This window comes from Natrix helvetica, assembly GCF_964273705.1.
Source record: "Natrix helvetica genome assembly, chromosome: 2".
In the NCBI taxonomy this organism is placed as follows: Eukaryota; Metazoa; Chordata; class Lepidosauria; order Squamata; family Natricidae; genus Natrix; species Natrix helvetica.
The window spans coordinates 217,681,320-217,707,788 of record NC_138552.1 but is presented as its reverse complement, the minus strand read 5'-3'; the positions used below and the strand labels follow the sequence as shown (position 1 = coordinate 217,707,788).

The 26,469-nt window shown below is 39.4% G+C and overlaps 1 protein-coding gene across 1 annotated transcript; it reads right to left on the bottom strand.

The window, feature by feature from the left end:
* Nucleotides 1–1,178: 1,178 nt before the first annotated feature.
* LOC309387560 (uncharacterized protein C1orf198) lies at nucleotides 1,179–26,119 on the bottom strand. The gene is made up of 4 exons (XM_081944121.1): nucleotides 25,643–26,119; nucleotides 16,434–16,484; nucleotides 6,625–7,170; nucleotides 1,179–4,262 (listed from the first exon to the last, which is right to left on the bottom strand). The coding sequence occupies exons 1-4, from the start codon at nucleotides 25,988–25,990 to the stop codon at nucleotides 4,206–4,208; spliced, it is 1,002 nt and encodes a 333-aa protein (XP_081800247.1). The 5' UTR covers nucleotides 25,991–26,119; the 3' UTR covers nucleotides 1,179–4,205.
* Between the last annotated feature and the right edge of the window lie 350 nt (nucleotides 26,120–26,469).

The window sequence follows — 26,469 nt, the reverse complement described above, 5'->3', positions numbered from 1 at the left end:
TTCATATAATTGTTTTGAGCAAGATTGGTGCAGACAAGCTTACCTGTAATTGTGCCACCTGCAATAACATCCTCATCGTACTGAAAATACAGTTCAGGCACATTTTGGGATGTATGCCATAAGCTCAATCAAAGCCAAGTTTCTCTTCAAGCAGGCTCATGGTCTTCCATACAAGCTAGGATCTCTAGGTAGAGACTACACTGAAAGTAAATTATGTGTTTTCATTACTGAATCCCAGAGGTATGCTAAATATTTTGAAATGTGAAGTCATATTTGGTTATATCATTACGTGTGTGTGTGTGTGTGTGTGTGTGTGTGTGTGTGTGTGTGAGAGAGAGAGAGAGAGAGAGAGAGAGAGAGAGAGAGAGAGAGAGAGAGAGAGAGAGAGAGAGAGAGAGAGATCATAAAGCATAATGATGGCATGAACACAGTTCTAGCTGTGACTTTCATGTTGAAACAGCACAAGGGTCTATGAAAAAAGGGACACATGCTGAGATTTTGCCACTGAAAAATTACCACACACTGTATTTCACATCCAGTAATCAGATCATTTTCTATAAAAATATTGTAGGACAGTGTTTCGAATTAACTTTAACTCAATCTTACCCACTATTAACAAAATACAAAAATTTTCTATAGTTAGTGGTGTCCAGTAGGGAAAGAGCAAAGGGGATAAGACTGATGAAACAGCACTAGTGCTATAGAATAGAATAGAGTTGGAAGAGACCTTGGAGATCTTCTAGTCCAACCCTCTGCTTAGGCAGGAAACTCTATACCACTTCAGACCACTATGATACAAGCCCCGTTTTAAAAAAAACACAACCATATATCACAACATGGCTAGCATGTTTCCAGGGGGGGGGGGGGGGCTTATGACAGGACCCTACTTTCATTGGTTTGATGGATATGAGAAGCTCCTGCAGAAATTGTGTTCCAGAGTTGGCAATATTTCACTTACAAACTAATTCTCGACTCAAAAGTGCTAATGCACCTAAAGATTTACAAGGGACTTTGAGAGGCTCACATGGTGCTAATCACAACACAAATAGAACGTGACTATAAATAAGAAGAGAGAGAGAGAGACAGAGAGACAGAGACAGAGAGAGAAGCAGAGACAGAGACACAGAGAGAGACACAGAGAAACAGACACACATTAAAACAAGGTTAAGCCATCAGTGGTCCATGTCAGGTGATTTTAATTAAGAATCAGATATGAAGTGTAGCCATATACAATTGTGAATAAAACCTCAATAAAAACATCTATGAAAGGGAGAAACATCAGGTTTATCCATAAAACTATATTGAAAAGAAAGGCAATATACAGTGTTCCAATGAGTAAAATCTATCAAGAAGTCCCTTGCAAAAATTTCATTAAGATAAACAGGATTGGAAATAGATACACAAGGATTAGGCCCAGTTTGCCCTATTTCATTGCCTAATAGCAGCAAACTAAAAATGTTGCTTCAATGACGTCAGGACATTAACCCCCATCCGCTAACATATAAACGGAAAGCTCTAGTCAAACCAAGCTGCACTTATTTAATTCTTCAATTGGTTAACTTGAACAAGAGACCCTGAGCTGGAAAAGCGCTTTATACTGTTGAGCTCTGGCTGACAACATTGGAAAAGGCTCCCGTTTTATAATCCCAAAATACACTGCAGAAATGTCTTCAGCTTGAAGGACTTTCTGTCAATTCTTTTTTAAAGACTGGTTTCTTTTTCAAGTATCAAACAAATACTCTTTTCTTAAATATAAACCTTCTGGTCTTTTTTTTTTAAAGTACGGTATCTTTAAATACATCGAAACAGGGCAACAAACAGGATGCCGTCAAGTGTCAGGCACTTATTTTCATTAATGAAAATCTTCCCTCTTCTGTTGAGTAGCAAAAGTTAAGCCATTCCAAAAATGTCAGTTATCTACATCTGCTTCCCCAATTCAATGGACTCTTATATGATACTAATAATTGTGCTGCAATGTAAGTGTGCACCAGGAACCCCAAAGCAACATCTCCACAGTAGGAAATGTGGTGCTAGTTACTAAGAACCAATTAATCCAAATATCTTAAGACAAAGTGAAGCATCTGAAGATAAGGTAGCCTTCTGCGGTTTTCCACTCCCATCTTCATGACAAATATCCCACTCCCATCTTCAGGACAAATAGTGTATGTGTATGTGTATGTGTGATGGCAAATGAAACACCCCTGAAAAAGAGCATTTTCTTTAGTGTTCTCTGCAATTAATTCTGTTTTATTATTTTCTAGAATTGTGCAATGCTTTGTTTCAGATTCCAAATTGCTGCTCCAGTCTGTGAGGAACAAGCGCATATCAGTGCTATATATTCTGGCCTCCACACATTGCAAAGCGTGATTTTTGGAACTGAATTCAAAGACTATCCAGTCTTATTTTCCATTATATCTTTCAGGGCAAGATTCAGAACAAACCTCTTAACTTTTGTCATAAACATTGTTAATGAGTAATATATAAACAGCAGAAGGAGCAGGAAGTAATCTGAAATAAAACAGAACAACACATGATTTGTAGAGAAGTGACTTTTCAGTTCACACCACTCATAGGTATGGACAATGGACAACTCTGAAAGTGGAACCACTTATCTAGTGGTTAGTATGGAAGAAGGCTACAATTAGCCAGCCTGACAACAGATACAGTGCCCAAATAGGCTTTGTAAGAATTCCGTATAGCATCAGAGGTACACATGTACAGTGTATCCCTATTATTGGGTCTTCTCCCAGGAAATCCGATTCTCAAGGTCAAAAGCAGAAAATCAATAACCTTTGGTATATGGTTGAAGAAATTACAATTTGTGCAGAAAGGGGAATTAAGGCTTGAAGGTGATGGGGAGAGAAATACTGTTTAAAGTTACAGGAATGCAATGACAGTTGCATGAACTATTTCTGGATGCTGCAAATGCTGGACTAGGCTGATTTCTGTGGGTGCAGCCAAAGACGGTGGTATGCTGGACCACTCCAAGGCGCAGGTGACGGATGTCATCATTAAAGTGTTCCTCCATGTAAAATAGTTTCTGTGTAATATTAAAGCAACAGAAAATCTAATACAACAGGATCTTTATGATGCATTCAGGTCCTATTCCCACTATGGGAAGCAGTACCAGGAATCAGAAATCTCATGAAATATATATAGGGTAAAGGAAATGAGCTAAATTTCAAAATGAGGTACAGTGCTGCTAGGCCAAAAGAGATCAAACAAATTAGTTATTTTTCATGTTATGTTTCTTCTGAAGATCCCTTTACCAGATGGTTTTTAATCAGTAAAAGGCAGCTCCAGCCACATATTTATTTCTCTAAGCTAGCCTCTTTCTTCTCCTTTTATGTTTTATAATAAAACATATTAAATACATTTCATTAAATGTTTTATTTTTAACAAACGGTCCTGTTTTGTGTACCAATTGGGCCTTGTTTCACAGAAAGAAAACAAACAAAAACATACACACCCTCCCAGCACGCACCTCATTAGCTAAAGCTGCTTGATTTCCCCCCTCCCTGCAACTGAGTCAAGGGTCATAGGCTAATGTAAAAATAAGCATGTAGATATCTGCAGATTTATATCCTGCACAATAAATTTTGAAAGAGATGTGCTGAATTTTGGTCTTTGGACTCAGTGCTTTCATTTTCCCTCTATTAGGAAAAGACCATATGGTGTGTTCACAAAATGTTTTGGACCACTAATTTCAGAACCTAGAACATACCGGCCAAGGCTCTGACAAATGATATTAAAATCTATCTGTGCTTGATATAAAGTTATCTTCTTGTAACAAATGTATACAGATGGTGGCCTACTAGCTGTTGGCATTCATGTGTAAAATAAATATGGGTATTCTATCAGATGGCTTCATTTTCTCTCTAATTAGATTGCATACTTTGTCCTTAGCACACATACAAATATTAGGCAATATATTCCTTGTTCATCATCAAATATGATGTGCAGAATGGCAATTAATAAAAGACCAAAAAACCTGCACACCCTTCTAACACTGGATCACTTCAAAATACAAATATTCATCAGGCTTCTACAAAAAAGTATTAGTACAAAGGGCAACATTAAAAAAGAACTGGGAAAAAAGTTTTAAAAACACACAGAAAAACCAATAACAGAAACCAAAAGACAAAATGGAGAGAGAGAGATGCTCTTTTATCTTTCTCCAAAACCAACTGAAGGATTGTTTTTGTCTACCAATTGTCCAGAAAATCAAATCCCGTCTTCAGGATAACATTATTTGCATTACTCTGCGGAAAAAAGAAAGAAAAATTGCTTTAGAAAAGAAAGCAAGTAGTTACAACTCAAAACGATGTAAAATCAGGAATAGCCAAGGCAAAAATTACAATATGGTACAATGGTTTGGTTCTAGACCTGGCCTTCTGCATACGCTGCATTAGGAAGGCTTTTGATTCCACAAAGAGTTTCCACCAGAAATCCACCAATGGGTTTTCAATGGTTGTCTCTCCATTCTGACTAGCTTATGGATTCCCAAACATTTCCTCTAGAAGGCTGGCCAAAATGAGGGAAGCAAGTCTATGAAAGAATTGCCTCTCTCCTATTACCAGCTAGAAAGGAATTTCATATGTATCCTGTTTGGCAGAAAGAACTATCAAACATTTCCCAGGTTTGATGCACAGTGGCCCACAGCCATATATGGCTGTGCTCAAATATTCTGCTGTTTTAGATATTCAGATTATGATTGGCTCTTCTCTGAACTTTCTCGGAAGGTTCCAGTTACCAGAAATGCTACCCAAACAATATTTAAATTTAATGGGAAATATGTAGGAATATTTGTATGATCGGAGAGGCTGGGTTATCCAGAACCAAGTACCAATTTTACTTGCACAAAAATAAATTCCCCACATTATTCCACCTTACCCTTCAAGCAACTAGTCCCTTAAAGAACTATTTCCATAAAAGGAGTAGGGAGACAATTGGTCATCTCTTTGTTCCTTCAATCATTAAACAAATTTTATATGTGAGGTATAATTAGGCCAGAAATAACAAAGTTCTAAGATACGGAAGTAATTCTACACACAAATCCATCATACAAGTGCAATTAGTTCTTACCTGTTCATGCACATCTAAATTTAATAATAGCTTTGGAAGATCATGCCAAGGCCTATCTTAGGCCAGCATTTTGTTTCTCATAGTAATCAAAAAAAAAAGCTATAGACATAGATTTCTATGTCTAAGACATATTCTAAGAATGTATATAGCTGCCCAACTCAGACAATGTAATTCTGAGCACCTTTAAAACGCACGTCCCTCCCAAACTGCTGTTCTCTGCAAGCAGCATTTGGATGACTCCTGCTCTCAACCCAGGAATAAGACCAACTGCCTATGCAAGACTTGTCCATGATTTCATCCAGCTCTTTCAAAGCCACTAGCCATGGGTAGATCTTCAAGTCATGAAAGTTACTAGTTATGGTGTGAAAAAGTGCTTCCTTTTTTACAGTTCTAAAATTCTCCTAATACACTTCATTGGATAATCTACGATTCAAGTCTTTGAAAACTCTTGCCTACTTTCTCCTTGCTTTTATATTTTACTTATTTTTATAATTTTTAATGATTTTATGCACCTCAATCATGTCCTCTGCCCTTCACCTTTTCTCCTAGATAAAGAGTCCCATCGTTTTCTCATAGGCAGCTATTCAGGTCCCCTTTCCATGTTGGCTGCCCTCTTCTGCGCCTTTCCCAACTCCATTATGTCCTTTTTCAAATGCATTCTATTTTATATTCCAGGTGTGAATGCTTGTTAGATTGGCAAAGAAGGCATTACATTGCCAGCAGTTTTAGTTTCAACTCCTTTCACGAAAATCCTGAGCATGACATGAAATGTGTCTTTTTTATAGCTACCATGCACCAAATTGGCATCTTCATTGAGCTACTGATTTTGACGCACACCCTCAATCCCCATATCCTTTTCCTGTTTTAGTTACAGAAAACTCGGGCCTTGTGCATGTGCCCTAAAGTGCATCATTTTGCATGTAATTAAGTAGAAGAGATGCTCATTTGGTTCCAGCACACCCACTCCCTTTAAGAGGAGCTCTTCATGCTGTTTTGGATTCTACCCTCACAAATGGAAAAAAATCCACCCTCTTCCACTGCATGTGTTAGACACCCTCTGCACCCTGGAGCTGCTGCTACAAATGTCACGTGTACAGGAAATCAGAAGGCAATCAAGTTTATGTTTATAGAATAGCATGCAGGGCTTCAGGCAATCTATTATAAGCATATGCTGCACATTTTAAAGACGTGAAATAGTGATGTTCCCATCTTAGATTTTTAACCTCTGATCTTCTCCAGGAGGAAAACAAAGGATTTCAGTTGTAAGGTTTTAACAGCCTAACATACGTGTGTCAAACTCGGAGCATCATGTTGCCATCACGTGATATTTTGCAACGTTTTACCTCTTCGCGAAGCTGCTGTGTGCGTGGCTTGTGTGTGATGCATCGGGTCCACGGGTTGCCAGTTTGACATCCCTGCTCTAACAGAACTCATTTTCTTGGACTCAGTGTTTCTGTTGTTATTTTTATGTGTTTACTTTTGCTTATGTTCTTTCTACCTCTCATACGGTAACAGGACAACTAAGAATCAGCCCCTTACCTGGCCAAATCCTTGTAAATCTGGAACAAAATTGCTTTGGGCATCTTCCTTTTGGGTTGCAGCAGATGACAATTTCTCTGCAGGGTCAGAATGAGCATCAAAGGCACTAACTGCAGGTTGGTTGGACGGAGGCTTTTCCCGTTCTACAGGTGTGGTGGGAACAACTGGGGCGATCGCTTTTTCAGGCTTAGGAGCAGTAGGCTTCTCTGCTTTACTTGCTTCTTTTGGAAAAGATTCTTGCCTGTAATAAGGCTGGAGGGTTTTCTCTCCTTTCTCCATGGATTTAATTTGGCTTGGGGTTAGCGAATGGAACTCAGACTGTTCCCCTTCATACTTGGAGCGCTCAGCATTGATCTTCCAAAATGGGGACTCCTCTTCTTTTTTGGCTGTTATAAGCCCATCTGAGTTTTGAGGTTTACCACCCTGGGAAGGTTTAGGGGCTGGGGGGGCAGGTGCGGTTTTGCTAGGCTGTTTCTGTTCGTGCTGAGGTGCTGCAGTCCCCGGTTCTTGGATCAACAGAGAAGCAATACTGAATTCCATTTGACTCTGTTAGGGGATTAAAAGTAAAAAAAAATGAACATTAGTTCATTTCCGTGGACAACCAGTCGTTCAAATAAGACAAGGGAGTAGTTCATTTCAGCTATAAACATTCGTTGGCATCTTATACAGAGCACTGATGTTTCTATGGTAAGGCATCTTACACTTGGCGGTAAAAATGGTAATTCTCTAGTGGTGCAAATGATGCAGAACAACTCTTTATTCTAGGCTAGCTTGGAAAAAAGAAACATTTTTCCCGCTTCTTTGCTGGCGAAAAACATAGGCAAAGTTTTGTCAGAAAAGAGGTCGAAACATTTAAACCATTTGCTTACTTTGAAGAATGACCTAAATCATGGCATATCAGATTGGGAACTTTATTATACTGCAGCCACTCTAACATGGTAGATATATACATATCTAACATGGCCGTTGATATAGTTTACTTGGACTTCAGTAAGGCTTTTGATAAGGTAGACCATAACCTACTACTAGATAAAGTAGAAAAAAGTGGGTTGGACAGCATCACCACCAGATGGATTCGTAACTGGCTGACCAACCGCACTCAACGTGTAGTCCTCAATGGAACTGCATCTAAATGGAGGGAAGTATGCAGTGGAGTACCCCAAGGCTCTGTTTTAGGCCCAGTACTCTTCAACATCTTCATCAATGATTTGGATGAGGGAATAAATGGGGAACTCATCAAATTTGCAGATGACACCAAGCTGGCAGGAATAGCCAACACTCCAGAAGATAGGCTTAAGATACAGAAGGATCTTGACAAACTTGAACATTGGGCACTATCTAATAAAATGAAATTCAATGGTGAAAAGAGTAAGGTTCTACATTTAGGCAACAAAAATGGAATGCACAGGTACAGTATAGGTGGTACCTTGCTCAGTAGTAGTAACTGTGAAAGGGATCTTGGAGTCCTAGTGGACAACCATTTAAATATGAGCCAGCAGTGTGCAGCAGCTGCCAAAAAAGCCAACGCAGTCCTAGGCTGCATCAACAGAGGGATAGAATCAAGATCACGTGAAGTGTTGATGCCGCTTTATAATGCCTTGGTGAGGCCACACTTGGAATACTGCATTCAGTTCTGGTCGCCATGATGTAGAAAAGATGTGGAGACTCTAGAAAGAGTGCAGAGAAGAGCAACAAAGATGATTAGGGGACTGGAGACTAAAACATATGAGGAACGGTTGCAGGAACTGGGTATGTCTAGTTTAATAGAAAGAAGGACTAGGGGAGACATGATAGCAGTGTTCCAATATCTCAGGGGTTGCCACAAAGAAGAGGGAGTCAAACTATTTTCCAAGGCACCTGAGGGTAGAACAAGAAGCAATGGGTGGAAACTAATCAAGGAGAGAAGCAACTTAGAACTGAGGAGAAACTTCCTGACAGTTAGAACAATTAATCAGTGGAACAGCTTGCCTCCAGAAGTTGTGAATGCCCCAACACTGGAAGTCTTTAAGAAGATGTTGGATAGCCATTTGCCTGAAACGGTATAGGGTTTCCTGCCTAGGCAGGGGGTTGGACTAGAAGGCCTCCAAGGTCCCTTCCAACTCTACTATTGTATTGTATTGTATGGTTAAAAGAATGAATAATGTTGAGAAATAAAAGATTACTCAAATTGGAAGGTCATGACCTCCAAGTAGGATGGCATGCCTTCCTTTGGTATGAAAAAGGATCTGCACACAAATATTTCAATAGACACTACATCAGACAGTCCCTGTTATTAATATGGAACAAAATTAAACACGACCACTATACCAAAACACCCATTTGGCTATATACGATGGAAGCATACATACACCCAAATTTAATTAATATAGAAAATATAGTTACATATAAAGAGTTATTGAACAGACAGGCTGAGATCAAAACTAGATTAGAATTGGCATCACAAGGGGTACAAGTAGAATGATGGTCCTACTTACAGATACAATCAAGGTTTGCACGGGATAGGAAGAAGGAAGGTATTGCCAAAGATTACACAATATTACATAAACTGTTGTTACCGACAGAAAACAGGCTGATCAAAATGTTGTATAGATTTTTGTTGGAGTATAAGCTAGAGAAGGAACATGTCAAAGAAACTATGGTCGCCTGGGCGAAAAATTTCGGTTATAATGTGGAATTGCCTAAGTGGGAAAAACTTTGGATACTTAATCAGAAACTAACAATGGCTATGGCGTATAAAGAAAATCTTTATAAGATGTTATACAGATGGCATCTTCCCCAAGCACGGCTCTCCAAAATGTTTAAAAATCTGGCCCCAAATTGTTGGAAGTGTAAAAAAACACCAGGCACTTTTTATCATATGTGGTGGATGTGCAATGAGGCAAAAAAATATTGGAAAATGATTCAATCATGGTTAGAACAAATGGTGGGAGACCAAATCTTGTTTAAACCAGAAATTTTTCTCCTAAGTATAATATTGGAGGGGTTTAAAAAAGATACACTTTAAATAATTATATATGTACTAACTGTGGCGCGCATAACGTATGCACAATATTAGAAAAAAGAAAATACACCATCAAAGCTAGATATAATCAGAAAAGTGTTGGCCTGTGTAGAAGCAGATAGGCTCACTCTTGAACTTAAAAATAAAGGGGAATCAGAATATTTTGAAGTCTGGAACATATTTTATGATTGGTATAAGACAAGGTGACAAGACTGGAACAAACTGTATATATTGTGATTGGACAGAAGGATAGACAATGTATTAAGTAGGCTAATTATTAATGTTTGAGACTAACTGTATATAATGTGAATGTATGGTCACTTCGACTTCGCGGTACTGCATTGGTTTAAATGTAAAAATAATAAAAATATACGCAAAAAAAGAAGAAGAATGGCCTAAATCAGAGGTCAGCAACACCAGATGTTACCGGGTTGCATAATCTTTTGTCAATGGTTATACTGAGTAAGGCTATTGAGAAATAGTTGCCCACCCAGAATTCTTTAAGTACAAAATACACATTCCTTAAGAGTTGTTAGCGTGATGCAAAAAATGCAGAAAATGTTCAAATGGAAACAATAATTTAGTGGCTCTGGACAAGGGGGGAAAAAAACCACAACAGTAAAATTTAAAAAGACAACACAGCTCTCAATTGACACTGTCTGGTCAAAAGTTACTGAAGAAGTTCTTTCTCATCCATCATGCTCTCCAGAAATATAGTCTTGGTCCAAGATATCTAAAAGTCATTTCCTCTCACACAAACCACTCCTGTGGTTTCAAGGCAATATATATATATCTTGCCATGCGAATTTTCTGGCCAGACCAGGATGCTATTTTTTTTTAAAGAAAAAATTAATCGCTAAGAGCTCTGCCATGGAATAACAGTCTATGTTTAGACCGGGGCAAGGATATGGGAGAAATATTGGTAGAATCAAAACAAGACAAGTTACTTAGTCTGGATATACATTTAAATTTAAAATTCCCAACCCATACTTTTATTTCACTAAGAATTTAAATCCTTCCTTTCATATTTTAAAAGAAAACTTTTTAAAATGTAAGCATGCTCAGTCATGTCAAAAACCATCTTGAATACTTTATCTACAATATTTCTCCAATCCAAAAGACAACACAAAACATATTTCCTTCCCAACTCTGCCCAATTAAATATCGATTCAGTAGTTAAGATTAAATCCTAGTACTTTACATATATATATAAAAGGAAAAAACAAACCTAATGGAAAAAGATTCCAACAATATACCCTTTTGCCACTGCTGTATTAATCTGAGAATGATCACCTAGAAGAGATGAGTAACTTTCAAGCACCAGAGAAATCAGGAGATCCAGAAAGTTCAAATGGGTATAAAGATTTATTGCTTAAGCTCTCTACAAGTATCTAAACTACTAACAGCTAAGGGAAATTGGGGGGAAAGAAGAATAGAAGGAATTCAAGGTGGGCTAGAATTAGATCTCTTGTGGGTGCAAAGGGACTCATGACTGATTATGCGTTTCACCCCTCCTCTGGGCTCAGCCTTGTCATCTCCTACAGTAACCTAAAGTTCTAGGATGCACACAGCTCTCTCCTTCTCAAATTATAATGTCAATTGCCAGTTGTTGCACAAGCAAGGAAGCACAAAGCCGTAGTGTATAACAATCCAATTAAAAAAACAAAGACTATGTCCAACCTCCTCCCAAAACTCCAATCGAATTTCTGGAAATCTCATTCCTGCCGATGCATGTAACACAGTTCCAATAATTCCAATAATTCATAATGTGTCCTGTCTATTGCAGCTGTAACTCCATTCACAAATGCTAAGTGCAGCTTTGCCCATTAAGACATTTTCTAGAATTCCTAGACCTGCTTTCATCATCCCTGGGACACCTGTGATGGGGGATGATGACAACAACATCATTTCCTAGAATTCTCAGCAATTATCAGAACAGCTGGGACATCCTGGAAGCCTAAATCCATATAACAGAGGCATTCAGGTAGGGAAGGGTCTTCTAAGCCAAAAAAACCTTTTGATACCCTTGAATCTTTTAGTCACACCATCAATGACATTTGTTTATATCAGAGACCGGCAACCTTAAATACTCAAAGAGCCACAAAGGTCCTAACCGGATGCTCCCTGTTCAATACGGGAGCTGACCGTAAGTCTGTTTCTCCCACCATAGAGTCTCCTCCTAGCACAGTGTTCTTTTTCCTCTATCTGTCCTAACTGAAAGCCCTATCAATTGTGGAGCTGACCGGAAAACCATAGAGCAGGGGTGTCCAAACTTGGGAACTTTTAAGACTTGTGGACTTCAACTTCCAGAATTCCCCAGCCAGCATGGCTGGCTGGGGAATTCTGGGAGTTGAAGTCCACAAGTCTTAAAGTTCCCAAGTTTGGACACTCCTGCCATAGAGTCTCCTCCTGGCACACTGTGCTCCCCCCCCCCGCCAACTGGAAGCTCCTCTCAAAATTGTGGCACTGACTGACAATAGGGAGCCGCAGCAGAGGGATGAAAGAGTCACATGCGGCTCCAGAGCCACAGGTTGCTGTCTCCTGGTTTATATCCTGGCTTGATCATCATGGAAGAAATATATGTGAAGGTCTTAGTTCTCCCAGGAAATTTTATTAAATTCACTTCATGGCTGAATATTTTTCATCAGCTGTATCACAGACTTCAACAACCTAGACCAGGGGTGTCCAAACTTGGGAACTTTAAGACTTGTGGACTTAAACTCCCAGAATTCCCCAGCCAGCTGGCTGGGGAATTCTGGGAGTTGAAGTCCACAAGTCTTAAAGTTCCCAAGTTTGGACACCCCTGACCTAGACACTAGGTTCTTGCAGTTTCTCCCATTTCCCAAAACTGGCCAGACTTATCGAGACGATGCCCAAGCTGGGAAAGATGCTCCATGGATCAAAAGAAAAGATTGTGGAAGTTGCACACTCTCTCCTTCAGACGTTGCCCTGCAGGCTCCATATCCCATCGTTGACATCCCTTCCAGCATGTATGAGTTGCATTATAAGGCTGACTCCCATCATGCTGAATCAAGCTGGATCTGAACTGACACATACTCAACTCTGAACTAAAACCAGAGAATACCACAAGAATCCAAAGAGCTATTTTTATATCTTATGCGCTTGTGGGGAATGTAGAGTATTTCATGAAGTAGATAGCGTACAGAGCCAAAACAAGCTATTTGGCTTGGCAACTGCAAAACAGAAGAGAAATATGGGGGTGGAGGAGAAAGTAAAACAAAACCTGAAGGACAGGAGCTTATAAAAATGTTCAAAAGCCCTAACCTTAAACAGAACCTAGACTTCTACAAAGCAAAATTATATCCAAGAGTCATTAAATAAAAACCTACAGCAGGCTGCATTGATACTCTTGGAGTCCATATTGCTAGAGAAAGCTGTTCTATGGCTGCATTTACTCAGTGCCTTAAACTTGTCTAAAATGGGATTAAATAGTCTGTGATTCGGTGGCAGGCAACTATTGTTTTATGTGCTGTCTTGAAGCAAACCACCTTATTAAACCATAATATTTATTATGGTTTATGCGAACATAGCATTTGTGTTTAGTTGATCTAAGTTCAGAATTAAGCAACTTAAATGAACCTAGCCTACTTCCTCCAGCAATTAAGAATTTCTGTCTGTACCAAAGATAAGGCCCTTGAGGAGTTTAGTCAACTATGTTCCTGGTGATGGGGCAACTCTTCAAACTATTTTTTTATTTAGAACTATAAACTGAACTGCTCCAAGAATTCTCCCTTCCATTGCCAAAGGAATGGACAGAAAAAATAAGACAAGACTGAAATTCATAACGATGGTATTCCATATATATAGGAATGTAAATAGTACATTTAAGTTTTAAAAACAATACGAAAAACATGCAATTATCTGTCTTCCTATTTCGTTGTTTTCTTGTGTTTAGTCACTCTGCGTATGTTTTTGCCAAGGCAATCAGAAAAAAAGTTTGCTTTCCAAAAAAGAATATGCACATGGAAAAATGGAGGAGGTTGACATAAGGATACACTGTGGTTCTTAAAATGCTTTGCTTCAAACTTTTTGTTTGAACATCTCTGGATGGAGCTGTTTTGTAAGGAGGGATAAAATTCCTCCAAGCTGGATGTGCAGGACTGATGAACAGCTAATGGAAACATATAGTTGCAGCTATTGCTGCCCAAGGGAGCCACGCGAGTTACTGAAAGCAAAGATTCACATACTTTTTGCTGAACACAAATATGAAGCTTTGGATCATTTCCTCAATAAATATATGAACAAGTATAACATGTTTTTGACTCATTTTTAAATTGGATTTTGTTATCTAGTTGTAGGAAGAACAGATTACGTTGATGTCCTATTTATGCAAAAACATTAAAAAATGCACTTGCTATCATTATTCATGTGTGATCAGCAGAAGTTTCCCTCCAGATCTTCTTGTGTTGCCACCAGGGTGGGATTGAAAATTTTTAGCAACCAGTTCTCTGCCCGATTGCTGGCTGGACATGGCCTTGGGGGCTTGGCCTAGGTAGCTTCCTGCACCACGGCAGCAGTGGGGGGGATTTTCGCCCTCCCCGGGTTCCAGATGCTTTCTTTGAGCCTCCGGGAGGGCAAAAAAGGCTGGAAATGGACCCGTTTCCGGACCTCCAATAGGCCTATTTTTCACCCTCCCAGAGTCTCCATGAGGGCCCTGCACTTACCTGGCATGATGAAAGGGCCACGTGGAGACTCCTGGGAGGGGAGGGGAGGGGTGGGCAGGGTCAGCCCGTTCTTGTAACTACCAGTTCGCCGAACCAGATTAAAATTAATATCCGATTCGCCTGAACCAGTCCGAATCGGCTGAATCCCACCCCTGGTTTCCACTCTTTGTAGTCCTCAGAACTAGCTACACTGGGCAGGGCAGAGAGAAACAGAAGATCCAGGGTTAGGAGGATCCTGCTTTCACTGGGTTATTAGGGGAGCCTTTGCTATAATGGCTGAGGATTATGTGAACTGTAGCTGAAGCAATCCAGAGGACACCAGGTTGGGAATGATCCCAGGACTTTCATCCAGCTAAGTCCTGTCGATGAACAAGAGAGTCAATTTTGAAATCCGTGTATCTATTTCACATTTGAAGCATTATTTCATCTCATTTTAAAGCATCGTTTTCCCCAACATAAATCTACAATCAACAACCAGCTGCCAAGGGCTGTGTTGGGAGAGCTGTAGAGACAAATGATTACTGTCAAGAAACAAAAGGCAATCAGCAAAATATATCAGCAAAAAAGACAGACAGGCACAGACAGACAGACTGACACCAATGCATTTTTGGACAGACCTATTCTGAAGATGTTGATTTACTAATACAGTGGGTTTGCCAAATAAAGCTAAAAAGTAATTATGATTCTTGATCTCCCAACCTCCATGTTTCAGAACTTTATATATGATTCTGAAGTACTCAAATGAGGCTAACCGTTGCAATAAGACATGAAGGGCAAAGAGTGACGTGTGGCCTCTTCCTTACCACGTTTCTATTCTTTACACCTAAATTAGAGTATTCTAGGAAACGAATCTTCAGCAGAAAGCATGTGACTGCTTGTAATATACAATGTAGTTCTAGAATTTGAAATGTGTTGTGCCCTTTTCCTCGAGCAAAATTAATGCCGGTCAAGCAGAAGAAAGAAAATGGAACAGTGCTAGCCATAGAGCTCATGCATATACAATATTATTTATCAAAGATGGAGGGAGAGAATAAAACAGGAAAGCAATATCTGGGACTCCAACGGTCAATTCGAAGAGGGCCCCGCATTACATGGAATGGTCTTTCAATCACAATTTCACCTAGAAAAACAAGGAAGGCACTCTGTAGAGATTCTCAGTCATCCTGGTCGTGGTTGTCCCAAAGACGCTTTTTTTCAGGATGCAACGGGACTTTCTTGTTTTTTCTTTTGAAGACATTTCGCTTCTCATCCAAGAAGCTTCTTCAGCTGTGACAGGACAGTGGGGAATGGAAGGATTTATATTTATATTCAGAACCAAGAGCACTACTCAGGCGACCCTGAGGACACAGATAAACCTCCAAGTTCTTCAACTACCCTCTAAAAGGATGCTAATTACCAGCTGTCTACAAGGAATATAAATATAAATCCTTCCACTCCCCATCATCCAGTCAGAGCTGAAGATGCTTCTCGAATAAGAAGCAAAACGCCTTCAAAAGAAAAAACAAGGAAGTCCAGTTACCTCCTGAAAAAGCACCTTTGGGACAAGGAAGACAGTGTAAAAATTTTCACTGCAGCTTTGGGCTACCTTCTTAACCCAATACTTGGGAACCAATATTCAGAGCGTAGGTCCTGAAAAACATAGAAAACTACTTCGTTCCAAATCAGATCACTGTCCCGCCTGGCTGAATCCCTCCCAGCAATCTCAGCCAGGATGACTAATGGTGAAAGATGTGGGGCGTTATTCAGCAACGTCTGGAAAGTCATTAGCTTTCCATATCTGTAAAAGTAGACCAGCTTAAACCATAAAAGCGACAATGACTTTGGTCCAGTTATTTTGTGTCTCTACAAATACATTTCACATTGTGAGCATGAAACAAGGGTTTCTTGTACTTCCATTTGTTCCTCAGATGATAAATGGGTAAGATGTATTATTTTTTATCACTATTATTCTTTGAAATTTATTTTGAGAAATCACAATTTTTCTGCTGTTGAAACCTATATTCCACGAAATCACACATAAATTACCTCTGGGCCCCAAAGCAGAAGTTTATTACTGCATTCTGTGTTTTTGAAACGAAACAAGCCTGACAATTCTTGCAAATATAACAATTCCACAAAGTTACCTTTGTTTCCCAAGAAAAAGGAGCAGAATGCTCATCTTGCCAGGTGATATCCTGAAATAAAAGCAAAAACACACCAATAAGCACATACTTTTTTCAGGGCAAAAGGAACAGAATCATCCAGAATACCTTAAAATAGAAGTCAAGGGAAGGTTTTTTTGAGACCAGCCAAAACGATAAGATTGTGTACACACTGGAATTCTCCACCAGTAAGACAACCTAAATAAAAGGGGATGAAAGAAGAAACAAATGTTCCCAAAAAAGTAAGCCAATGGGAAGACTAAACTCCATTTCATGTATATAATTGAATATTTGTCTTAGAAAATAAATCCATAGGGGAAAAATGTGATCGATGACAAAGTTTCCACATATTTTTGAACCTCAGAACTGCGGGACTTGTTACTTACATGAGAACATTTAAAGTCTATCATTCCCCATTTACAGAATCAAATGATCCATTCAAAATCTAACCTTAAGTGAGAAAATTCTCCCCTCTTCCCTGCCTACCAACGGTTTAACCTCTTCAAAGCATAGCCTACCTGAATTTTAACTGTCAATTTCCCCGTTCTTAACTTTCCAATTAATAGTGCACTAGATCTTTAACTATTCAGTCTAACAAATTCATTTTATTATAGTTTCCCCTTTTGGTCCTCTTTCCGTTGAAATCTTCTTTTTGTAGCCATCTGGTTGCCTTAATCCAGGGGCTGGGGAATTCTGGGAGTTGAAGTCCACAAGTCTTAAAAGTTGCCAAGTTTGGACACCCCTGCCTTAATCGGTAAGGTCATTCCTTCTTCTAGCATCGGGGTGACCTCTTCAAGTTTTATTCATATCCCGAGTAGTACAAATTATTCCTATTTTATTAAGTTTATAAATAAGTTTAAATGAAAATCCCAATTTGTATCAAATACTCTTCTGTAAGAGGCTTAAATGCATTGTTTTTGTAAAATAATCTGATTAATTACTTGACAAACCACTGCCTCCTCCTTAATTTATTTGCTTGAACTTGTAAACTTCCTGAATATTTTTTTTCTAGAACGTTCATTAAAAAAACTTTTAATTATACTTGCACTTAACTTTGCAAGCCTGGAATTTTGAACTTTGTCCTTTTCAGACAAATATAATTCAAAGAAGAGATAATTAAGTCTCATTACTAGATAATCCATCAAGTTACTGTCCCAAGATTTTTTTGCTAATACCATTGATACAGAGACTGCTTCATCTGTCAAGATCTTCAACATCTGCCAGAAATGTTTAACATCCATAAGATCCTTCTCAATCATTTTATACAAGAGGGATTTTTAGTACCTAAGCCGCAAGCTTGACTAGCTGACAAATGTCTAATAGTTGCCCTAAATTATTATTTCTTTCAGACAGACCTGATCTATCTTCTTTTATCAAAGTAAAGGACTTCTCTTATTCTAGTTTCAGTTCCTGACTGAGGTTTTTTTAATGTTTGGTTGGGCTGGAATCTTTTTTAAAAAACAGCCTGATTCAAAAACTGTCAAACTTTTTGGTTTCATCCTCTTCTTGTCCACCGGAGCAGCTCTGCCAATGGTTTGGTTTGGACACTTTCATCTTCCTCCCTCCCTCCCTTCCAAAACATATCTCCTAAATGTTTTGCATTTCTTGATTATTTTGAAGAATAAATTTAGTTCTATTAAAAGCTGAGAATGGCTAAAAATGTTGAGTTTGAGAAAGAGCAAAGTTTTCAGGGCACAATCCTATTTTAATATGGGCATACCATATTTAATTTTCTCTAATTATTCTGGAAATCTCTACAAACCTCAGATAGCAACAGCTAAATTACTCAATCAACAATAACCTTGCAGTGAGTAACATTCTTTCCCCAGAAAACTTTACTATTTTTTGCTCCCTGTACAGGGATATAGTGCAGGGAGCATGCTCCCTGTATCAGATGTAGATCTGATCTCTATTCTTCCTGGGTATTCAGTACTCTGTATGTGGCTTTGTATTTATTTGTGAATTGTGATACTCATATTGAAGTTCCCTTATTACAGTTTCTAAAACTGAAAAATAAAAAGGCAAGTTTCAGTTTATTGCACCGAGCTAAGCTCAAACACGGTTGTCACACAATGACAAGATTTTTTTTAAAAATATTTCCAGAAGAGATCTATCAAGATATTTTCCTTAATGGCTTGGAGAGTTTCATCATAAAACTCTATTTCTCAAGCTCTTATCTTACACTATTCTTGGAGGTAAAAAAAAAAAAAAGAATTGCTCCGGCATTGGCCATGCCGCTGAGGAATGTCAAAGTCCCCAATTCATTATGCTTGGCATATGCATGATAACCTTATGAAGGGTCCCTTGATTCTGATGTGGTCTTGCCGTCATGCAGCAGTGGCCTTGCTGCTTTTATTTACTGGAAAATTGCTGAGGTCTAACAAGGCAGAGAGCTGAACTAAGAAGAGGGAAACAGTTAATGTCTTTGATTCACATTCAGACAACTTAGAATAAATCCCTCAGGGAAATAACATGACGTAGAAAGATATGGAGTGTTCCCCTAAAGCAGAAATTAGGTTTTTATTTGGGCAGGAACAGGAACATCTCTGCTGGCACATCCATGAAAAAAAGGCTACTCCTTAAGTCAAAAGACGATCACATGCTGGTTCCAGCAGCAGTAGTAAAGCATCAAGCACAGAAAAGTCTGCATCTAGTTACAAGTCACCCAGGCAGTATCTATATATATAAAAGCGAAATACCACTCATGCATCATCACAAAATCTCCAGAACCGTAAAGCCTACAAACTTGAAATTTGGCATGTATGCTCCTCTTGGCTTCTAGGTGCTCGCTAAGAAAGGATTTTTCAAAATGACCATCAGATCATTAGTATTTCTTATAGTATTATTAACACGCTCTGATGCTAAGGAGTTAGACGTTCTACTCCCCCTCCCCACCTGAAAAGAACTCTTTTCCAACTGCCATTTCCAACTGCATGGGCATGGGCGTGGCCAGCGCGTGACTCATCTGGCCTGCGAGCTGGGAGTTTAGACATTCTATTCCCCCTCCCCACCTGAAAAACGCTCTGATGCTAAGGAGTAAGACTGAGGGAGAGAAGGGGATAAGATAGGAGAAGCTTCTGTGGGGCAAGCCTGAGGGAGAGAAGGGGATAGGAGAGGATCAATGGGGCAAACCTGAGGGACAGAAGGGGAGAGGTGAGGCAATCGTAACTACTCATTTATTTTCCAGCTGTTAAGTGTCGATTTATCAAGCCCGGATCACATAGTTTCCTAGCGGAGCTACGTGTTACAATAAGTCAGCTAGTGTTACAATAAGGGCATTCGAACAGAAAGACAGGAGAGGAGACACTGGCATCTTTCTTTCACTTTTTTGGAATAGCAAATGACATATACCAAGTGCAGACCATCCACCACAGATAGTAATAACTTCTCTGTTAGCCAAAGCACAAAAGAATCTTCTGTGATCACTATGAAAGCATTTCAGCAGCAGCAGCACTTGGTTTTCTATGTGGCATTTTAATACTACTAGTAAAATATGAAGAATGATGAGGAAGAGAAAGAAAAGAGATACGCACTCAGTACTCACAGAGCCCTTTTGCCCACCCCTAAGCTATGTTCCTGCAGCTTCTCCTTCATGCCTTGGAAGGCAATCTTGAAAGCTCTGAGTTTGCTGGACTGATGTAGCCTCCGTGCACACATCTGTCAGCTCCACCAGATGCACCAACGCAGGAAATGAACTCCGTTGGAAAGATAAAACAACTTCTACTGAAATTGGCTGCAATAAAACAAAATTTTATATGTCTGGTTGTGCTATATCTCCTCTTTATACTATAAATTAGGAAAATGTTATCTTGTTGTTTTGAACTTTTAAAAAATGTGTTAATCCCTTTTGCATAGGTAACAGGTCCTATGTATTTCTGTTAGGGTCAATTTCCTCCCTTTCTGCAAAATCCAAACTCTAACTCCAACGCATGAAGAATCTAGAAGAGCACAACAGTTGTCCTCGGCAAATGTCTTGCCCCAGGAATCATCAGAAATGCCAACAGAAACTAGCACTTCTCTATGCTCTCAGATTAATCGAATTGTTTGAGAAAATAATTGTCTATATAACGTTCCAGAAAATCACCACCTGTGCTGATTTCCTGTAGTTTCCCAAACTGTGCATACACAGACTTCAGTTGTGACATTGCTTATCTCTCTTTTATCCAGCTTTGCTTTCTTTTGGCTGATTGGCTAGGATGGTCCTTTTGGAGATGAGGCTATCTAAAGAAGATTGAAGCATATACTGTTAACCATACTGGTTTGGGAACCACTTATATTCTTGGTGAAGGAGCTACAATAAACTTAGAAGGCTCACCAGATTATGGGAAGTTGGCATGCCAACCATCAGCTTCTGCTGCCTTCCACAAATACATCTGAGCCTCAAAAAGATACAAAAAATATTCTTAAAAAATAAAAAAGGTAGCTGCTGCCCCCCTGCTTTGTTTGGAAGAACGTCCACTTTTCCAGCAAAACAATTTTGGGAAACAACAATGTAATACTTCCAACTCTGCTATTCTATCCTATTCCTATTCCTATGCCTATTCTATACATTTAATCAGTCACATGTAACTCTTCCCTCATGGAAGTCCCAGCTGATATTTTTGAGAGTACCCACTACATTTTCGCAGAACGCCAATGTGCTCTCCAGTCCCAAAGAATTAGGATGTCCTCTTCTGGGAAGTATAATTGATATCAGATCCCAGAAATGTGAAAAATTCTCATTATTTTTAAGTAATACTAACAACATACTTATCTGCATATAATGGGTTCCATCACTTAAATAATGTCATCTTGCGGGACCCAGAAAGACAGACATTTTTGTTGTGGCTCCTACCCCTTGGAACATCATCCCTCTGAAGATCAGATAGGCCCCAATGCTGTTGGCTTTTTGTAAGGCATTGAACACATGGCTGTGATCCTGAGCATAAGAATTGGAGTATCACTCATGACCATGAGGAATTTATGATGATGACTGGTTGTTGTTTATTTCAGCTACTGATGATATATTTATGTATTTATATGCATTTTCAGAGATAGAACCCGTGATGGCACAATGGTTAGAATGCAGTATTGCAGGCTAACTCTGCTTGCAACCAGGAGTTTGATCCTGAAAAACTCAAGGTTAACTCAGCCTTTCATATGTCCGAGGTTGATAAAATGAGGACCCAGATTGTTGGGGGCAATATACTGACATTTGTAAAGTGCTCAGAGAGTGCAGTGGTATATAAGCCTATGGAGTGGTATATAAGTCTAAATGCTATTGCTACGCTATTTCTATTTATTTTATGGTTTTAATTGCTGTTAATCACCCAGAGTCACTATAAGGAGATGGGTGGCCATATAAATTGAATTAAATAAGCAAACAAAAATCTGTATATGCATACAGTAATGAGATATATACGACAAGACATACTATAGATAGGCAAATGTAATTATCGTTCCCTGACTGCACTTTCATTGATCCACGTAAATTAAAACTCCTACTTCCAAACCTAAATGAGAAGTTTTGAAACTATTATAGATCTTAACCACAGGAAACACCTCAGCCCTGGTTACTTGATCTTTCAGAAGTTAAAGGATCTCGCATAAGTTAAAGCCACCACATAATCAAGCTTCCTCCATGCTCAATGTTTAAAAAAATAATTTCAACTGTGCTTTTTCACAATTTCTCTTACTTAGTCCAATTAAACACATATTTTAAAACAGTAAAGAATGTATTTACCCAGGAGAACAGATGAGGCTTCTCTGCTGTAACGTCAGGTCTCTGGAATATCCTAACCCCCAGGGTGAGGTTTGTCCCCATCTACCTCTCCTTCCAGACTTTGATGGTTGGCCTGGGGACAACTGGCTTTGATGGTTGCCTGGGGACCCAATAGGGGAGTACATCACTGGAGGGGACTATTGGGCCAATTAGCTGATCACCACTCCCCTCCCTGCTCTTCCTGCCATCTTTTTAAATTTCATGTTACTTACAAGTAGCTCTCATTTAGTGCCCACTTCATTTAGCGACTAAATGCAGTTATCATGATGATGATGAAGAAGTAACTTTATGATCAATTTTAGGTGTTTTAAAAATACCCAAGCCTGGAATATTCACATTTTTTGTGGGGAGAAGCACAAAAAGGATTGTCAGCTTCCTGTAGTCAAACGTAAACAATTCCACAATACTAATTTTAGCAGTAACTTCCTACCACCTGCTGTTAACAAGTTAGTTGTTTGCAGGCCATTTTTATAATGTTTATTCCTGTGAATGAATTTGCAGGCTAAGTTAAGCACTGCCTTTCCTTCTTTCCAATTATTTTTAACTTTACAATCTCCTTTTTGGTTTTCTACTCCTGAAAGATTATAGGTATAGCTTTACTAATGTAACAAAAATATCCATAGGGCTCTTAGCTTTTACTGTACTGTATCTTTTAAATGGGCATTTAAGGAAGCACAGAATTCACTAGAAGAACCTTCCCCGATCTGGTGTACTCCAGATGTTTGAGGTCTGGAATTCTCAGAATTCCTAACTAGTATGCCCAAAATGGGAGATGATGTTTTGAAATGAAAAAAAGCCCTCCCCAAGTTATCTTGAATTAAAATCTGAAGTACCTAATGTCTTAAAATATAGTTGAAATATTTGATAATCCCATTGTCCTATTATTGAAAAAAACATTGAGAACTCCTGTGGCATCTTAATGCTTACCAAACTCTGCAATATATAAATTCCACAATTGTTTGGATCGGTGGCCAGATTTAGAATTTTCAGAGTATGTCTTGGCTGGTCTTCTGTGGGGAGAATTTACTGTTTACAAAATAGTTGGAAAGCTAGATGTAACTAGTCACAAAACACCCATTTACCAAAAAGCAAACTGGTAAAACAGCCCATTTGTATCCTTTATGTTCGAAATACCCCATACTACCTTAAACTTTTGCCTTTTTCTAGAGAGGTGGGCAAATACTTGACTGCAGCTAGCAACCACTTTTATTTTCCAAGATTACTTATGGAGCCTATCTGGAACCAAAGAGCATTTGTAAGAATAATAATTGAGAATAGTGTCGGCTTCATATTTTTTAAAATTAAAAGAATATTTTAAGTCAGATGGAGCCTATTATATGCCAAAAATGAGCCAAAAGGCACACATTAGTGCCCAGGAGCATTATATTGCCTATTTCTGTTTTTTAAAACTTATAGATTTCTAAATGCACACAAATAGACACAGAAAAGCAACTGTGTCAAATGAAAGATAATTGAAACCTTAAGCCTCATAGCTGAAAATAACACAATTGTAAAATATTTTTACTTAGCAGTCACCATTTCTACTTGTTCTTAGTTTATATTTATTATCTAAACATAAATACTATATCTATATGTTATATATACTATATAACCATTATATCCATCCTTCCTTTAAAGGCAGTTTCCAAGAGATTCTCATTTCATTTTAGAATAGAATAAAATTCTTTATTGGCTAGTTGTGATTGGAATTTATCTTTGGTGCATATATGATCTCAGTGTACATACTACATTATATCTGGCTTTCCAACACATTGTTCTTTTCAGGATCAAATAACGTGCAAATCACAACACAGCAAATCTGATTCATATGCTGTAATGATATCAATATAAGGCATACAAGTATGCACCCATTAAAAAAAACCCACTTTGATAGCCATAGCCATAGCACCATACAATGATTTCTGTTGTATCTATGCATGGAATGTAATCTAACCAGATGCAGAGAGATAGAACTCAACTGCCTGAACTGGAATTAGTGTAAATGAAATCTATTAAGACAGCCTCACCTTTTGATTTGACATCTTTTGAGAGCCAGGAAATAGGCAATCAACATTTTGCTTCACTTTTATTCCATTAAAATAAGAAGCAAGTACAGTAAACTCTAAGGATGTTGAGTATCTGCCCTAGTTCATCACCTTTAAATTAAGCTTTTATTCAGCCATACGAACTAGCCTGTTTTTCATAAGAAGTGGCGGCTCTTCACAGAAATCTCTTCACAGAAATCTCTTCACAGAAATCTCGTTTGGAAAAACAGTGCAGCCATTACGCTGACTGTTACTAATGTTTTTGTTATGATTTCACACTTTCCTGTTTTCACAGTAAAATAATCAGGTATTTTACAAGTACTCACTAGCAGTGACAACGATCACTGGGATACACAATAAAATGAAGAGTGTGATAAATTGTAAGGATTAACACTAAAAACAAAATGAATGGGAATGGGGGTAAACAGTTAAAAACTGAGGAGGCTGTTTCTTGTGTATTTAATGATTCTTGGAAATCTAAAGTAATTTTAATTCCTGCAGAGCAGAAAATAAACATTCTACAGATGCCAGAACTTTTCAACAGCACAGAGCTTGTGGCGTGCTCTTCCATCTGAATAAATCCCACTGAAAACAGAGTGACTGATGTCAAAGTACGCATACCCAAAGGAATTTAGAAGAAAACCCCCTCCACATATGACCTGAGACTGTGCCCCTGTGGACAAGGACTGCAGAAACTATAGCTCGTGTCCTGCTACACTGTACTCTCTATATAAGGTACCCAAGGACCCATCTTATAACTCCTTACCTGGTAACATCCACCACCACCCCAGGAAATTCTGACCATTTTTTCTTACAATTGTTATCAGTTGTTATGATTCGGTCTGTTTGAATATAGATGGATTTTGCTGTACTGCCTGTAAAATTAGGCAGTCTTTAATTATCCACTGATGAGCCCACCACCAATTGTAAAATTGTATCTGGTTTATTTTTAATGTGTTTTGCTTTGCAATTCTGATCAGTGATGTGAAATATAGCCATCCACATCTGTTTGGATCTGGTCAGAGGAAGACTGTAACTCTCCAACCCAGATGGAACCATGCATCTTGTCTACATATACCGACTTCGGCCGAATTAACTTTATTATAGGAGTCAGGTAATGCCTAAAGGTAAAAGGAAAACAGCCGTCTGCACATGCCTCCCTACCAGATACTTTTAGCCCTTTTAAAAATACTACCTTGTGTCCCCGAAATCTTTTCTCCATGCCTTATCTGTTTTTCCTTGATGCCACCTCGACGCACAGGTGACTCACGACTGCTTCAAAACAGGACCGTCCAAGCCGGGGCCGGGAAAACCAAAATGCAACATTACGCTGCTTACCCTCTGTACATGTGCAAAGAGCGACCGACCCGCGTACAAGAGCTTACCTCGTCCCCGAAGCGCACCACCTTCTGGCCGGTATTGAGGCGCAGATTCGGGTAGCAGACCGGAGGCGGGTTGTCACGGGCTGCCCCTCGGTGAGCCGCGTACCGGGCCTGGATGTTGGGCTGCACCAGGCTCTTGTCAATAATCTCGTCTTGCTGGCGGGGCGGCAGCCGCTCCCAGTCTGGCCCGTAGCGTTCGCGGATGCGCTCCTTCTCCGCCATGATTTTGCGAGCCATGGGGTTGAGCGAAGAGAAGTAGCTGAAGCGCTTACGTTCCCGCTCGTCCAGCGGCCGGTTCCCATTCAGGACCGCCGTACGAGAAGCGGCGATCGCCGCCGCCATGGACGCCATCGCCGACCTGCCCCTGCTTCACGCGGCCCCGGGGACACGGCACAGCGAAGGGGCAGCAGAGAGCCGACCGACTCTTCCGCCGCGCCCTCCGCTCGGCGGTTTTGTTCGCCTCCGCCAACCTTTCGGCTCCTCCTGCTCCTGCGTTTAGCCACGCCTCCGTGGCTTCTCTCTGGCTTCGCTCCTCCTCTCGGCCCGCCGCGCTTTTTCCCGGTTGGAGCGGATGGTGAAAGTTCGAGGCGTTTGCTGTGGAAAGGCCTCCTTGCTTTGCTTGGTCAAAGCCGCCAGATTTGCATGGAGAGCAACCTTCCCAGGTGTATTTCATCCGCCCAGTCGTGTGGTGGTGGCAGCAGCATTATTTAAATTTAAAAACCTTATTTAAAAAAGCCATTTAATCTGGATAAGAAGCGTTCTAAACCAGTTTACTCAAATCTGAATCACAGTGAAAACTCCCAGTAAGTATTTGAGTCGCCTCGCATAAT